Raw genomic sequence first — 15591 nt, 5'->3', positions numbered from 1 at the left:
TTATGTGGAGCTAGCAAATCCTGTGATGAAGGAGCTGAGATGTACGATCCTGGAGGTTTTTCCCATCTCCCCGAAAATGAGCTCAGTCTCTGGTTGGTGGCACCAGCTCTGTCTACCGAGGGTCATGGACATGTGGGTCTCTTGCAGTGAGAGAACAGAGAGGGGAGTGGTGAGGTGGGTGAGACCAACCAGTGACAAGGACAACAGTAACGACAGCAACCTAACATTTATTCAGCTCATTCCATGGGCCAGACACTATCCCAAGGGCTTCCCATGGATTAATTCTTTTTTTTTTCTTTCTCATATTCATGTTATTTTTTATTGAAGTTTAACAAACCTAGAGAAAAATATGAAATCATAAGTGAAGAATAATGAAGATGCATGAAGGGGAACACACAAGCAAAACAAGCACCCAGATCAAAAGCGAGCATGCCCAGCACCCCAGGAGCCCCGCTCCTGTCCCCGTCTCTAGCCTTCCAGAAGGATACCCGATATCCCAGCTTCTAATACCATTGCCTGTGTTTGCAGTGCAAATTAATGAAATCCCACAATCTACATTGTTTTGTGTCTGGCTTCTTATGCCTGGCGTTCTGTTTGCTAGATTTATCCATGATGTCGCACGTAGCTGTCGTCGGCTCTTTCTCACGGGTGAGCAGCATTCCAGGGTACGTATGTATTCACACTTAACGCTTAGATGGGCATTCGGTTGTTCCTGATTCTTGGCGATTATGCACAGTGCTGTTAACATTTTTGTCCACATCTTTTGGTTGGACACGTGCACCCATTTGGCACCACGGAGTCATAGGATAAGCATGTTAACTCCAGTGGATTCCACCAGTCTCCCACCAGCTGTAAAGGAGAGTTCTGCATTAAGTCTTCATCTGCACAACAGCCCATGGCACGCGATGTGGTCGACAGCTGTCTCCACCTCGCTCGGCAAGCTCCCTGCTGTGTGATGCTGGGGCCAGCCTCCTCGACTTCCGGTCCCAGCCTCAGAGCTTCACCAATCAGAGGCACCTGCCTAGGAGTTCGTGTCTTCAAGGAAAGCGGCAGGGTCTGCAGCCCTGGGGTTCAGGGTTGGCAGTGTCAGTAATGTGTTCCGGAGGACTTTTTTTCCCTTGTGTCCTGGTCAGCTTGGTTTTGGGCTTTACACCTTTTTGAGCCTGTGAGAGCTTCCCCATAGCTCGTTAGGAAGCTTCTGGGTTGGTTCTATTGTTTGCAACCAAGAACCCCAACTGATTTAAGGGAGCTATTTAATTCCCTTTTCACAGGTGAGGAAACAGAAGCACACGAGAGGTTAAGTATGTTGCCCAAGGTCACACAGCTGACCGGCTGGAGCCAGGACTCAAACCACGTTTCTACTCCATTTAGGGCTTTCTGTCCATATGTCTCATACACTGTTCCTTCAACTCGAAACAGGCAGCTAAGTGACTCACTCAGGGTCACACAACGAATCACAGAGTCAGGCCCCGTGACTCCCACCCCACCGAGCTTCCTGCCCTGAAGCCTGAAGTGAGCTTCAGCCCACAGAGGGGAACGAGAACGTGCATTTGAGCAGCAAGCATCATTTACTGACTGACAGCTAACGGGGCCAGGCACTGTGCTGGGCCCAGCACAACAGCAGACACACAGTGAGAAAAGTAGAGTCAACACTGCACATGCTATCATGTCAGGGGACGGGTGCCTTGAAGGACAGAGCAGCACGAGGCAGAGGGAGTGACTGGAAGGGCAGGCAGGACAGGGAGGGCTTCTGAAGACATTTGAGCAGAGGCTCTCCCGAAGTGAGGGAGACCAGAAGACCGGCCACGGGAAAGCGAGGGTGAAGGCCCGACGGCGGCAGTGAGCCCGGCCTGGTCATGGAACCATGAAGGCCAGTGTGGTTGGAGCAGGGAAGTCAGATGGGGTGGCAGGAGAGGAGGACAGAAAGACAGGCAGGGGTCAGCCAGGCAGGGTCTTGTGTTTTGTTCCGAGGCTAGTGGGAAGCCTTCGGAAGGTTTTACAGTTCGCAGGGCTGTGCTGCGGTCTGATGAAGGCTTCAGAAGGTTCAGTCTGGCTGCTGGGTGATCAAATGGGCCATGAGGAGGCAAAGAAGGGGCTAGAGCAACATTTGAGGGGCTGCGATGGTGTCTAGGCAGGGGATGAGGGTAGGGGGAAGTGAGGCTGACCAAGACAGTCGGTTGGTCATCAGACAGCTGTGACTGCTGGGCAATGGGCTCCCAGGGAGGGGGCTTAACGCTGGGGGCTCTGAAGGGGAGAACATAGGGGCTGCTGGGCTGCCTGAGGCTTCAACCGGGGACAAGGCTGGGGACTGCAGGCTCAGAACACAGGCACCACCTCTGAGGACACATGGGAGCTAGAGGTCACTGGGAGGCCAGGGGAGCCCAGCCCAGCCTTGGGTCCGTGGCCACTCTGCAGCCACAGGAGCCCAGAGCAGCTCAGCAGAGCAGGGTTGGGGGCTGGGAGTGAGGCCGTTGATGGGAGTTATGACCCCGAGCCCTGCAGCCCAGGTGGGCCTGACAGGGAGCCCCCCCCCACCCCGCCGTCAACCTGAGCCAGGTGCTGCTCGAGGCTCAGCAGCATCACTGTAGCGCCTGCCTGTTTGCCACAGACTTTGCACCTTGGGATTTCCTTCCAATGTGTAACATCGTCATGCACTTTAAACAGCTGACAGGTTGGTCGGCACTTCCCAGGGCCCAGGAGGGCCTGGCTGCTGGAGAGGACTCAGTTAGAGGCTGGGAAATTCAGGAGGGGAACTTCAGCAGAAAACGCCCCGAAGCGCCCAGCCTAGCATCTGAGTGGGAGCGTCCTCCCAGGGGATGGGTGCCGGGGAAGCAGGTCTACCCATACCTCCCAGGCACACAAAGGAAGTTCCAGGAAAGCTGGCTAAGCTCAAATCTTAGCTTGCCTCAGTTTCCCTAGCAAGGAAGGATTACTTCCCAGGCTATACGTGTCGCCATCTTTGGCTTGGAGCTACCTCATGCCAGGCTGCCAGAGCGAGGTCACGTGGCCTGCGGCCACTGGGGGCTACCCGGAGGCTTGGGGAGCAGTCAAAGGAAGGGCATTCAGGGCCCAGTACTCGGAACCAAGAGGCTGGAAGAAAGCTTCATGCCCAGTCCGCCCAGGGCAAAAGTAGTGGTTTCTGGCCGTGGGGCATGCCCTGGGTTTGTGGCTGCCTCTTCACCTCCAGCTTCACTGCAGGCTTGTGAGGGTCCAGAGATGGGGTGTAGGAGGCCTCCTCCTGTGGCATTGCCCCATGTTGGAGGTGGCAGACTGACTCACCAAGCCACACAGGCAACACGGGGTCTTATCTTGGCTGCACCCAGGCTGATAAAGGAGTGGCTGCCTTCTGGGTTCTTTTCTGTTGCCTCTGGAGAAGCAAGGTCCTTCTTGGGGGCAGACCAACATGGACCACCAGGAACACCCCCACTCCTGTCTGGTACCTCCACTCTAATTGGGCAGTGCCTGAGCCATGCTGGTGGGTAAATATTTTGAGGATCAGCTCAATCTGGAGGACCAGTGGACCCCAGTCTTTGAGAAATTGACCTGTTCTTCCTTTGTGTCATTTTGGCTGTGCCTTTATGTCAGGAGTTTGCAAAGGGCACTCATTCTCAGCAATGCAGAAGACAACCTTCAACCTGCCCTCTTAGAGCTGTGGCCAAATCCTACGAGGCAGGGGAGGGCATCCCCGTCCCCCTCTCGGTGGCTAGGCTGATGTCAGAGTTGAACAACAATATAAGATTTGCTCTAGTGAAAGCCCAAAGATCCCAATTCTCATGGGAAGCAGCCAGGCCTGCTTGGCCAGAGGCCTCATGCCAGCCTTGGGCAAACACAGACTCCTTCCACTGTGCCTGTGGCACCTCTCAACCTTCCCTGCTGACCAGAAGGGAGGGAATTCCAGGCTGTGTCTCCCACACTTCACGTCCTACCGATCCGAGAAGTTTGCTCCTCATTGTAAGAAAAGCTTTGCTTTCCAGAGCCTCCGCCACTCTACCACCGCTTTATCCAGTGGTGGCCTCTGGATACAAGCCTGGTCTCCCTGGTGGGGCCAGGGCAGCAGCCTGTCTTGGGAGGACCATCTTGGCTCCCCTCCTGCCTTCTGTAATCTTCCCTCCCAGCACGACCAAACCTCCTGGCTTCCTGCATCTTCTGCCACTCCCCCTGCAAAACATCCCATGATGACAGCAGCCAGAGCTTAGGGGGCCCTCCATGGTCTACAGCCGTTCTCAGTTAACCCTCACAGCCTCCTGAGGCAGGAGTACCTGGTTCTTGCTTTTCTGGCTGAGGATGCTGACCTTTGGCAAGCTCTGTGTGTCCCAGAGCGGGGCTGTGACCCACACTCCTACATGACCGCCTTGCCACTTGGCTAGAACCACCCTTCAAGTTCCCTAGTTGTGTTGCCTCACTTAGGGACTACTGCGAGCTTAGAGGCCATGTCTTCTTAGTCCCTAGCCCCTTGACCTCTCCCACCGAAGGCCCCTCCCTTGTCGTGAAGTTGCTCCACTGTCTCCTCTCCCTTCCCCTGCCCACAGGCTGTGTCCTCACCCTTCCCACCATCTCTCAGCCACACTGCTTGCCCCCACAGCTTCAACTCGTCTCCTCTCCTGCCCACTCCTAGGCTCCCAGCTGGCTGGTGGACATCTGCCCCAGCTAGTCTCGGGCAACTCCAATCTAACGTGTCCACATCCAAACTCCTGGGTCTCTCTTACTCCCAAAACACCTTCTCCTCTCTCAGGTAACACTCTCGCTGGTCCTCCCGTCACTTGGGTTCCTCGGTCATCAGCTTTGCCTTTCTCCTCTCCCTCAGTGTCCACAGGCCATCACCTGGCCCCTCCCTTCCTGCTGCTCCCAGGGCCATTGTCCTGGCTCTCCTTCCCAACGGACTGAGCACACGGCCCCGGAGAGCACAAGCTATGCGTTCTCCTAAGAAGGAACTGCTGTTTGCCTCAACCATCACTCACTCAACAGTTCCTGACTGAGCAGTATACACCAGGCCACGTCCACACAGCACCAAACGAGGGACGAACCCTGCCCTCCTGGGGAGGCATACATCCTAGCGAGGGACAGACAGCAACTACAATCCAAATGTACAGAACGCCAGAGTGCCGTGGACAAACAAGGTGCAGAGCAGGGACAGAGGTGCAGAAGCAGGGAGTGACTTTATGTGGGGTGGTCTGAGAGGCTCCTCCTCTGTCCAGAGGGTGGAATGGCTTCAACAGGCTGAGGCCAATCACCAAAGTCAAAAGGAACATAACTCTTTCAGAAGGAGAACACTCTCAGTTTTGGTAATAAAAATCCAGGGACTTTATTTCTTAATCCTTTAAACTGGAAAGACTTGTTGCTGTCAGAGGTAGGGGGCTTCTCGGTTTGTGGGAACAGGGTGGGAATCTGCCTGAACAGCCTTCTGTTATCTTAAATTTTGAACTACATGAATATATTTCCTTTTAAAAACACTAATTCACTGATATAGGAAAGAATGTGCAGTCTTTTGGAAAAGATTAATCATTTCCATGGAACTATTTCCTTAAAGGAGACCTGTCTGCATACCTGCTGACCGCTGCCAGAACACAGCAGATGGGAGCCCTCCCGTGCTGCTCAGAGGGCAAGGTCTTGAGCAGGGGGACAGTCCCTTGGCAGCCTGTGAGCACGGGCCAGGTGGCACACGGGTGTGCGTGGGCACTCGACTAACTGTGCGCACAGTGAGACCGGCACCCCCGGGAGGCAAGGCAGAAGGCGTGGGAAGCTGGAGAGCAGAGCGCCCGCTGGGCTGACAACGCCTCTGGGTCTGTCTCATACTTGAGGGGCTCTCCATCCTGGCTATCACGTTCACTCGTTTTTACCTTCAGGTACCACTGATGCATCCTATTTGGAAAGCCACAGACAGATGGCGACACTAAGGAAACCCCCTCTTAGAGACTGGTCCAGGGGTGCCTGGGTGGTTCAATCAATTGAGGGTTCGACTCTTGGATTCAGCTTGGGTTGTGATGTCGTGCCCCGTGTTGGGCTCCCTGCTGGGCAGGGAGTCTGCTTCTCTCTCCTGCTCTCTGTCCCTCCCCTAGCTTGTGCTCCCTCTATATACATCAATCTGGAAAAAAAAGATAAAAAAGGCTGGTCCAAAAGACAGGTTTAGCTAGCATGCTCCCCTGGTTTTCCGGTGGAGCTGGGGCCAGAGAGCACTTCATTAGGGTGGTTCCATGGAGGTGGGGGTGGAGGGGAAGGGGCTGGCTCTCTAAGGGGCAGAGGCCTGAATAACAGGGTCCTGAGAAGACTCAAGATATCCCAACTTAATCCTCAATGTCGCAAGCACACAGCTGTGACCAGGCCAAGAGGAAAGGTAAGTAATTAGGTGCCCTGTATGGATGAACGCCTGTGTCCCCCAGATTCCAATATTGAAGTCTAATCACCGTGATGGTATTTGGGGGGAGGCCTTTGGGAGGTCATTAGATTTGGATGAGGTCATGGGGGTGAAGCCCCATAATGGGACTGGCATCCTTATAAGGGGATGAAGAACCCAGAGCTCTCTCTTTTGGCCACGTGAGAACGTAGCAAGACGGCAGTCTACGAAACAGGAAGCAGGTGCTTGCTAGACATCAAATCTGCTGGCACCATATCTTGATCAGACTGCAGAACTGTGAGGAATGTTTGTTCAACCGCCCAGTCTAAGGTCTCTTGTTACAGCAGGTTGAACTAAGACAGGCTGCTTAGAGCATGGCCAGAAGAGCATGATGGGGGCTGCTGGCGGTGGGGAAATGGGTTCTTGTCCTTTAAATATTCCATATAACACAGTCACCAATTCAAGTCACTACAAATTCAGACTGCCAGCCCCTCAGTGTGGGCACTCAGAGGTCTTCAGCAGAGACAAGATCAGGAAGCTGAGCCTGACACGTACCAGGCACTTAGAAACTGCATAACAGAAGAATTTCAGATTTTAATTAGGGACAGTGGGCACTGGAAACCCAGCATTCTGTCCCACTTCAGGAAACCCTCAGTGTAAACCGTCCAGGGCCAGCGGCTCCCAAATTTAGGCCCAGTCCCTATTTTCATAACTCACGTCTCTCAAGCAGCAGAATCTGTATCCTTCTTCAAAAAAGGCATACAATTTCCTTTTAATTAAAAAAAAAAGTTTATGGTTTTGCTGGTAGCAGGCAAGAGATCTAGCTGGATTTGCAGGCAACCTCAAGTAGTTAATGAACAATTATTGTGGTTTGTCCACATGGATGGAGTTTTCCAAATGAAACAGCAGGCTGAAGTTTTCAGCCATTTTTTGAGGCAGTTTGAGGGATGTGATTGGGATGCTGACTGGCTGGGAGTGTATGGGACCAGTCAGTGGTTTGTGGGAACAGAGCAGAAACCAATGGTCTCTGGCAGCTAAGAACACTGGAAGGTTGTCCTGGGAAATGCAGGACATCCAGCTGTCCTGAAGTAATATATGAAACCACAAAACAAAGAAAGAAACTCAAGAAAAACAGCTAGGTTCTAGCTTTGTGACTCTCAATAACAACACTTAACACTCTGGGCTGCTGCTCCCTCATCAGTCCAACAGAGCACGTGGGGGGCCTCCAGCTCTTGCCATCTACGACATTATCACCGGCCCCGTGAGCAAACCAGGCTCAGGTTTATTAGGGTTTATGAGAAGCTACTAACCTCTCTGGGACTGGGTTTCCTCATCTATAACAAGGAGGATAAAATCAGAAGAAGCCACTGAGCAGTGAAAGAAAATGGACTTTGGACTTAGGCAAGCAGAGTCTCAATTCTTAGCCCTGTGTGACCAAAAGCAGGTTACTTGACCTCTCTGAGTCTTACTTTCTTCACCTGCAAAACAGAGACAATAATGTCTGTCGTAAGAGCTGTGGAAGGATCTTGCTCACACCACCTTACAGTACGTGCAAAATAAACGTCAGCCTTCTTCCTCCTTTCTTATTCCACATTCAGCGAATGTGAGAGAGGGATGTGAATGGCTGAAATGTCTGTTAAAAAAAAATTAAAGCCTTCAAAGAATGCTATCAGCGATGACATCAGAGTGGCCTCCATCTCCCTCTTCCGACAGAAGAGGGCCTACCTTCTGATCACCACACCCATCTCTGAGGCTATCAGCGAAGGCCTGAAAGAGTGAGGACAGGAGGCTGCGGCGAACAGTGGGCCCCAAGCACAGAAGCACGGTGGTCCTGCGGGCGCCATCTCAGACGGGCTCTGCAGCAGCAGCAGCAGCAGCAGACTTGGGCGAACAGTCTGGGCCCCTGGCCAGCAGGCCTGAGAAACCCCCAGGCTGGGAAACTTTGCTGTGATGACACAGTGAGCTCCTTAAGGTCCCAAGACCTGGCCCCTGTGGCAGTACAGGAAGAGGCACTACTCTAAGGTGCAGTCTGAGCTCTAAGTTAACCACAAAAAGAAAGATTCTCATCACACATAAAAATCTACAGCTTTCGAAAGACAGCTGTGGGAGGATGTCACCTGGGGGGGAAGAACGCGGGCCTATCAGCAGAGCTCAGGGAGGGACTCCTCCCACCCCAGGGAGAAGACGCTGCGCTGCCACCGGTCTTGGCCAGCACACTTCCCGTGTCCCCAACCTTCCCAGTGCCAGTTCTAGAACCAGTGATCCCAGCTCAGGCTCTCCTGTTCCACAAGCGGGTGCAGACGGCAGTGGCTTTCCTGTATGGAGAAAACTAATTACTCATAACACAGCAACTGACCCGTCTGCTCCTCGTGAGAAGAATGTATTTACACCTGGGAAGAGCCGTAACTCTGAGACATTCCACCTGTTGTCGGCTTTGCCTTCCACAGACACGGGGCCTCTGCCCTTTGATGAGGGATCTTGTGGTTGTGCTGGAGAAATGGCTGTGGGGAAGGGGGTGCTCTCCCTACCAGCATGCACCAGGTTCATGATCTGGATCGTGTCCCGTGCGAACAGAGCTAGGACTGTGGCAGTGAGAGAAGCGTACTCCGCAGGCGGTGGGAACCAGAAAACTTGCCTGTACAATAGGACTCTGGGCATGACAAGCCTAGCTGAGCCAGGGGGCAACTCTGGTTCTCATCAAACCCTGTCCCTGTTTGCCACTCACCACATACCCTACTCTGAAGGGTCAGCCCTGTTCTAGCTATGGCACCTTGTCAGCAAGAGTGAATGCTATGAAGAAGAGTGAATGCTCAGAGGCCTGGTGGTGCTAAGGATGAAGACTAGTCAGAGAATGTCCTAGTGGTGGGTTCTAGGAAGCAGGTGGGCCTCCAGACAGTGCCCGGTCCCTGGGAGTGGCTACATGCGGGAGGTAAAGGTATGAGTGACTCGGGCACGTGGACCCCCAGAGAGGAAGCCGGGGGCCCCCCCACATCTGCAATGGCCACATGTATCAGAGGCCGGCAGGCGGCACATGTGAACCTGGGACGCCCCCCCACCTCCGACTCCACGGCAGCAGAGGGCAGGGCCCGGGGCCCGACCCTTCTAAGGCTCAGAGTGGGCTCTGTGGCAGGATTGGCTTGGCTTGCTTCAAGGACTGCAGTTCAGTAGCTGTGGACCCTCAGACAAACTGGGACAGGTTGGGGACTTTGATGTTGAGATCACCAATGTTGATGTTCCGAGGAATCTCCGGCAGATTGATGTTTTTCACAGCAGACACGGCCCGGGCAGGGGCTGCCGAAAGGCCACCCTGAGGAGAAACGGGAAGGGGCATGAGACACATGCTCAGTGTCATCTGCCTAATGCTTAGAAACACAAGTGACGGAGACCTGGAAAGTGTCCACACTGAGCACACAATGCACGTTTTGATTTTTCCTCCTTATTCCTCAAAGGTGGCCAACATGACGATCTTGAGGTTGACGGGAGCCGTGGAGGGACCTGCGCTCTCTGCTCCCAAAGGGGTTGTGGCTTACGCAGTGTTGGGCCCCAGTACCTAAAGGTGCCCGGCACACCGCAGGTGCTTAATAAATGCTTGCTACAATAACCTGAGATGTTTCAACCAAGTCATAGTACTGGGGGCACTTTTCGGGCTCTAAGACAAAACCCTTTCCTAAAGAGACTGACTCTTAAGAGACAAGTACAATCACAAGGAAATTCTTACAAGGAAAAGGAAAGTCAGAACTTAGGGCAACTGCTTGCCAACTAACACCATGAGATGGGAAAGAGCTGGCTTTGGAAACGTCATGTGGCAACAAGATGGGAGGAAGGACATGGGTCTGATGTACCCACATCAGAAGGGCTGGTAACAAACACAGAGGAAGGCGTCCACAGGCGGCGCTCCCCTGTGGCTCACCTGCAGTGTGCAGAGAAGGGGAGAAGCCGACAAGACTCTCAGAACCATTTCCTCCTTACTGACTCCTTTCAGGAGACCAACTCCAGTTCCACTCTCACCCAGCATGTCTCCATTCTTCAGCTTTCCAAACCCCTTGCCTCTGACTCACTTACTATTCCTGGAAACTTCCCAGCCTGCCTCCCTCAAAAACTGTCATGCCACTCTAGCTGCAGCCTGGAAAAGCTTCTTCAGCAGGACCGCCAGTCCTCATAGACAGAGGAATTCCTGGTTTTGCAAGATCAAGTTCTGTTACAAGAAGCAATGAAGCTCTTGAAAATGCTCAGCTCATTAAAGAGGTAACTTATTCTGCTATTTCTGCCACATGTGAAGGCTGATGGAGGCAACGGAGAGACCTCGGAGGGTAGGGCAGATTTTACTGAGAGCACTTTTTTTTTTTTTAAGTAATCTCTATGCCCAACGTGGGGCTTGAAATCCCAATCCCAAGGTCAAGAGTCGCACGCCCCACCGACTGAGCCAGCCAGGCGCCCCTACTGCGAGCACTATGTGGGGATGGGCTGGGGTATGTTATTTGCAAACCCAGCCCAAACTCTACTGCAGCTGAGCAGAAGGCTATCTGGAAATACGGCAGCTGACAACTCTGAGGTTCTGAAAGATACCATGAGAAATGGCCGCTGGGAGATGGGACCGCCGTAGCACCAGGACACCATGCTGGGACCAGAGAAGGGCATTCTGGCTCCCTCCAGGGAACGTGCAGCTTTGAAAAGAAGAATGACAACCCACAAACATGGGCCATAATCCCCCAAGCCCGGAGCTGTCTGTCTTCCTGTGCCATCTGACTTTTCCGCTCATACTCTTAGCCTTAATTTTTACATGTTTAATTTTCAGCACTGGCCTTCAATCAATTGGTTTTGGTGGACTCAAGGAAGAAAGAGGAGCATAAACATCCCAAAGGTTCCACAGCAACATAAACCAACACATGTATCCATTCTTCCCTCTGCCCCAGTCTCTTGGAACCCACCGGGTCAAAAGTACAGATGTGCACTCACCTCGGATTTCTCCAGCCTGTTTTGAGCTTCAATTTGAGCCACGATTTCATTCATGTTGGTTTCCAACACCATCCCACCCATCACCACCTCCTGAAGGATGTAGTGCACCTAAAGGGGAAGCAAAAGAAAGAAGGGGTTAGAGCACCCTGTGGTAGCTGGGGTGTGGCCGGGACGGAGACCTTACGGCCTTTTTGGCACCAGCCCGGCAGTCGGACCTGACACCAGCTCCTGATTCCCAGTAGATGCCTGGGTCACCCATCTCTCAAGTGAGCCCACACAGATGGCCCCCACGTCTTGGCATTCCCTAACACGAATCTCTTCCATGAGCAGTGATACCTGCCGAACTGCCTGGCCACACTCAAGGCAGGAAGGTGGTGAGGCTGAGAGCACAGACTCTGAAGTCAGAGAGACCTTGTTTAAATTTCAGCTCTGCTCTCTGTTAGCAGGGTGATCTTGGGCAAATTATCCCTTCAGTTCTCCAGAATTGTGGTGAGGACTGAATGCGATAACCTGTATCAAGCACCTGGCCTGGTGTCTGTCCCACAACAGGTTCTAAATGAATGAGGACGGCTTTCATGACTAGTATCATCATCGTCGTCACCATCATCACTGATGCATTCCGTCAGTCCAGCTGTGGCAGAACAATCCCTGCCCAGAGGGATGTCTCCAGGCTTCCTAAGATTAAGACCCTTCAGTCTGGGCTCCGCTGGAGGCACAAGGGGCCCATTCCTTTGTATTTGTCCTCATCCCTTTCTTAGAGCTCAGATAAGAACCCAGGCTCAGCATGAATACTCGCCTGGGGACCAGGCTCACACCTGGGCTCGGGCTCCATCTAGCCAGTACTCCCAACAAAGGTGAATCTCGGTGTGCTTGACTGCTGTGCCAGTGGAGCCGTGGTGCTGACTCAACCACTGTGCCCCACGGTAGCGGGAAGGCTGCCATGGAAACCCCCAGAGGGTCAGGTAAGAGGTGCCCACTGGGGTCCATAATGGGAGGGGCGGGCTTCCTCTTTCAAATCAAATCATATCAACATGGCCTTCAAGGTGCTTTCAGTCATGCTGGAAAGATCACAGATTATCACCTTACATTGTTTTTTTTTGTCTTTTTGGTTTTTTTTTTTTTAAGATTTTATTTATTTGATGGAGAGAGAGACAGCCAGTGAGAGGGAACACAGGCAGGGGCAGTAGGAGAGGAAGAAGCAGGCTCCCAGCAGGAGAGCCTGATGTGGGGCTCGATCCCAAGACTCTGAGATCACCCCCCGAGCCGAAGGCAGATGCTTAACGACTGAGCCACCCAGGCGCCCCATCACCTTACATTGTTAATTAAGCGCCAAATTAGCAGTCTGAGAAGGAAGAGGGCAGTGGCTAGAGACCAGAGAGGTTCACTAAGATGGTGGGAGGACTGAGCTGGGCTCTGACATCGGAGAAGGATGTCAGGTGAAAGGCAGTGGAGGAAGCAATTCAACTGCTGTTGGGTATGAGGCGCACCTGGATCTGGCTAGAATGGCAGATTTATCAGAAGGCTAGAGACAATGCTGACAATGCAGTTTGGGCTTAAAGTCTGGGCACAACTGCTATTTGGGGCTGGACAATTTTCTGTTGTGGGGGGACCGTCCTGTGCATTGTAGCATGTTCGACAGCACTCCTGGGCTCTGCTCACTACATTCCAGTAGCACCTCTCCAGCTGTGACAACCAAAATGCTTCCGGACATGGTCAAATGTCTCCTGGCAAAATCGTCCCCAGTTGAGACACACTGGTCTTGCGTCTAGACTGGACCGTGGAAGATCCGAAGGTCAATTTACTCTGTAGGCAACAAAGAGGCAAGACTAAAGATGTGTCTGTGTGCTTGTGCATGTGTATTTTTGACACAATGTTCTCTGGCACATCAGTTCTCAGTATTTTGCCCACAGTTTACAAGTAGAGGGAATGCAGTAACAGATGTAACTAGAGTATTTCTTCTGGTCTCAGGGAGGAAGTGTAATAAAAGCATATATTTTGGGGCACCTGGGTGGCTCAACTGGTTAACCATCTAACTCTCGACTTCAGCTCAGGTCATGATCTCAGGGTGGTGAGATCCAGCCCCTCGTCAGGCTCCACGCTCAACGGGGAGTCTGCTTGAGATTCTCTCTCCCTCTCTCTCTCTCTCTCTCTCCCCCCCCCCTCTGTCCCACTGCGTGCTCTCTCTCTAAATACATAAATAAAAATTTTAAAAAGCATATGTAAACACAAAGTATATATGCCTACATTGAGCTTTACAAATCACTTTTCTATCTACATAGACACACTCATGCAGCATTCTTAAATTTTACACAATAGGAGTTATTTTATTACTTAAATACAAATGGAGATTTAATGGCAAAATGCTCATACTCAGATAATTAACAAAATGTTAAACAAGATCTTAAAATTATTCATTGGGGAACTACACTGTTTATATTTCCCTATCAAGAAATCAGCCTCTGAGCCCAGGATGGTGGTTCCTCAAAACATTTGAAAAAAAAAAAGAATAGCCATATAATCAAACAATTCCACCACTGGGCATATACTCAGAAGAATTAAAACCAAGGATTCCGAAAGATACTTGTACACCTATCTTCATAGCAACATTATCCACAGAATAACCAAAAGGCAGGAGCAACCCAAGTGCCTGATGGATAAAAGCATAAATGTGACGTATGCATACAAAGGAATATTATTCGGTCATAAAAAGGAAGAAAACTCGCACATCTGGTATCGGAACCCTGAAGACATTAAGCTAAGTGAAATAAGCCAGAGGCAGAAGGACAGATACCGCGTGACTTCCTTATGTGAAGTACCTAGTAGCCAAAACCAGAGGCAGAGAGTAGAATGGTGGTTGTTAGGGCTGAGGGGAGGTGGGGACTTGTTTAATGGAAATAGAGTTTCAGTTGTGCAAGATGAAGAATTCTGGAGAAGGGCTGCACAACCACGTGAATGTGCTTAACACTAATCAACCGTGTTGATCAACACTTCAGAATGAAGACGGTAAACTTGTGTTCCATGAAATTTACCAGTCCTCCTAGTATTTTATTCCTTTTGTTTAATGAGCCCCTTCTTCATGGGGGAAGTAGTACTATGATGAGCACTTCATACGTAACTTATTGTAATTTTACAATACCGACGGAAGGTAATATAACCAGGGAGGTAATATAAACTTCACTTTGTATATGAGGAAGTGAAATATGGAAAAGTCAATCAACTCTTCTGATGTCACATGTATCGGTAGGAGAACAGAGCACCGAGCGTAGGTCTGTCCAACTCCAGAGCTCATGTTCTACACTCTTTCCACCGTGACGCCTCAAAATCCCAAACTGTGTCTTCCACCCTGTTCACCCCCTACCCCTAGTCCATACGGAATCATTTTAAGACTTGCCTTTGGTGTGTCAGAGATCTCATATGAATTCTTCCATGCTCTATCCCCAAGGCCTAGAACACTGGCCAGTGAGGAGGAGGCATGCTGACTAAATGAAAAGGCTTTCCTTAAGTCTGAGCAGCATTCCTGGGGCTTTTGCTTAGAAGGTGGATGGCAGTGTGGTGGTGGAGGCTGGATGGATGGGAACCAGCCACTGGTTAATAGAAAATGTCAGTTAAGATTTCTGATTTGAACACTGCATCATGAAATCATAATTTTAAAATGCTAGTCAAGATGTGTTTTAAGTGCAAAAAGGAGAAATAAATAAAAATGCAAACTCCATTTTCAACGAAACTGGAAGACAACCAAAATCCCAGACTCTAAAACAGCTGGAAAAGCTGTCAAAAGCAGGGAGCTCAAACAAGGTTCCTTTCCTTTAGAGAAAGAAAAGAAGAAAGCATACTATGGAGAGGGGACACAGGAGCTGGAGAGAAAGACCTGCCAAAGTAGACTTCCTGTAAGTAAAGGACACGCTCTTTGGGACCAAACAGATTCCTTGTTTTGAGAGACAGGAACTTCCGTGGACCTGGAGCTGGAACTACCTGGGAAACCACACAAACCAGCTATATTCGCCTCACAGAGTTCAACTCTGTGGCAGCGTCTGCATCGTGAAAAAGCTCACAGATGCCTATCTCTGCTGGCTGGAGAGAAATAAAGGGTAAGTGAACTCACCCAGAACCCTAAATCATGAGAACAGCTGCAGCCAGGGTGGAACGCTGACTTGTCATCTCTTCTACACAAGCATCCTGCAAACAGCTAGTCCCTGAAACACTCAGCTACTTACAGAGGAGTTATCAAGATGAAATCTGCACAGGATATATACAAAGATACAACAAGAAAAAAATAGGGAAGAGACTGGAAAACCAAAAGGCAG

General features: G+C 51.1%; 1 protein-coding gene across 3 annotated transcripts in view; it reads right to left on the bottom strand.

Annotated features, from left to right (window-relative positions):
* Positions 1-211: 211 nt before the first annotated feature.
* LOC100483898 (AP-3 complex subunit sigma-2) overlaps positions 212-15591 on the bottom strand; it is a 58416-nt gene continuing 43036 nt past the window's right edge. The window contains exons 5-6 of one of the 3 annotated variants that reach the window (XM_034667877.1): positions 11288-11395; positions 212-9638 (exon numbers count right to left, since the gene is read on the bottom strand). In XM_034667877.1, coding sequence (XP_034523768.1) covers positions 9510-9638; positions 11288-11395 — 237 coding nt within the window. In that variant the 3' untranslated portion in view covers positions 212-9509. Of the gene's footprint in view, positions 9639-11287; positions 11396-12514; positions 13091-15591 lie in introns of those variants that run through there. The other 2 variants (XM_002929929.4, XM_034667878.1) reach the window with 2 other exon arrangements.

The sequence above is a fragment of the Ailuropoda melanoleuca genome, chromosome 9, assembly GCF_002007445.2.
Source record: "Ailuropoda melanoleuca isolate Jingjing chromosome 9, ASM200744v2, whole genome shotgun sequence".
Taxonomy (NCBI): domain Eukaryota; kingdom Metazoa; phylum Chordata; class Mammalia; order Carnivora; family Ursidae; genus Ailuropoda; species Ailuropoda melanoleuca.
The sequence above is the reverse complement of the archived record's forward strand: the minus strand, read 5'-3'. Positions and strand labels throughout refer to the sequence as shown.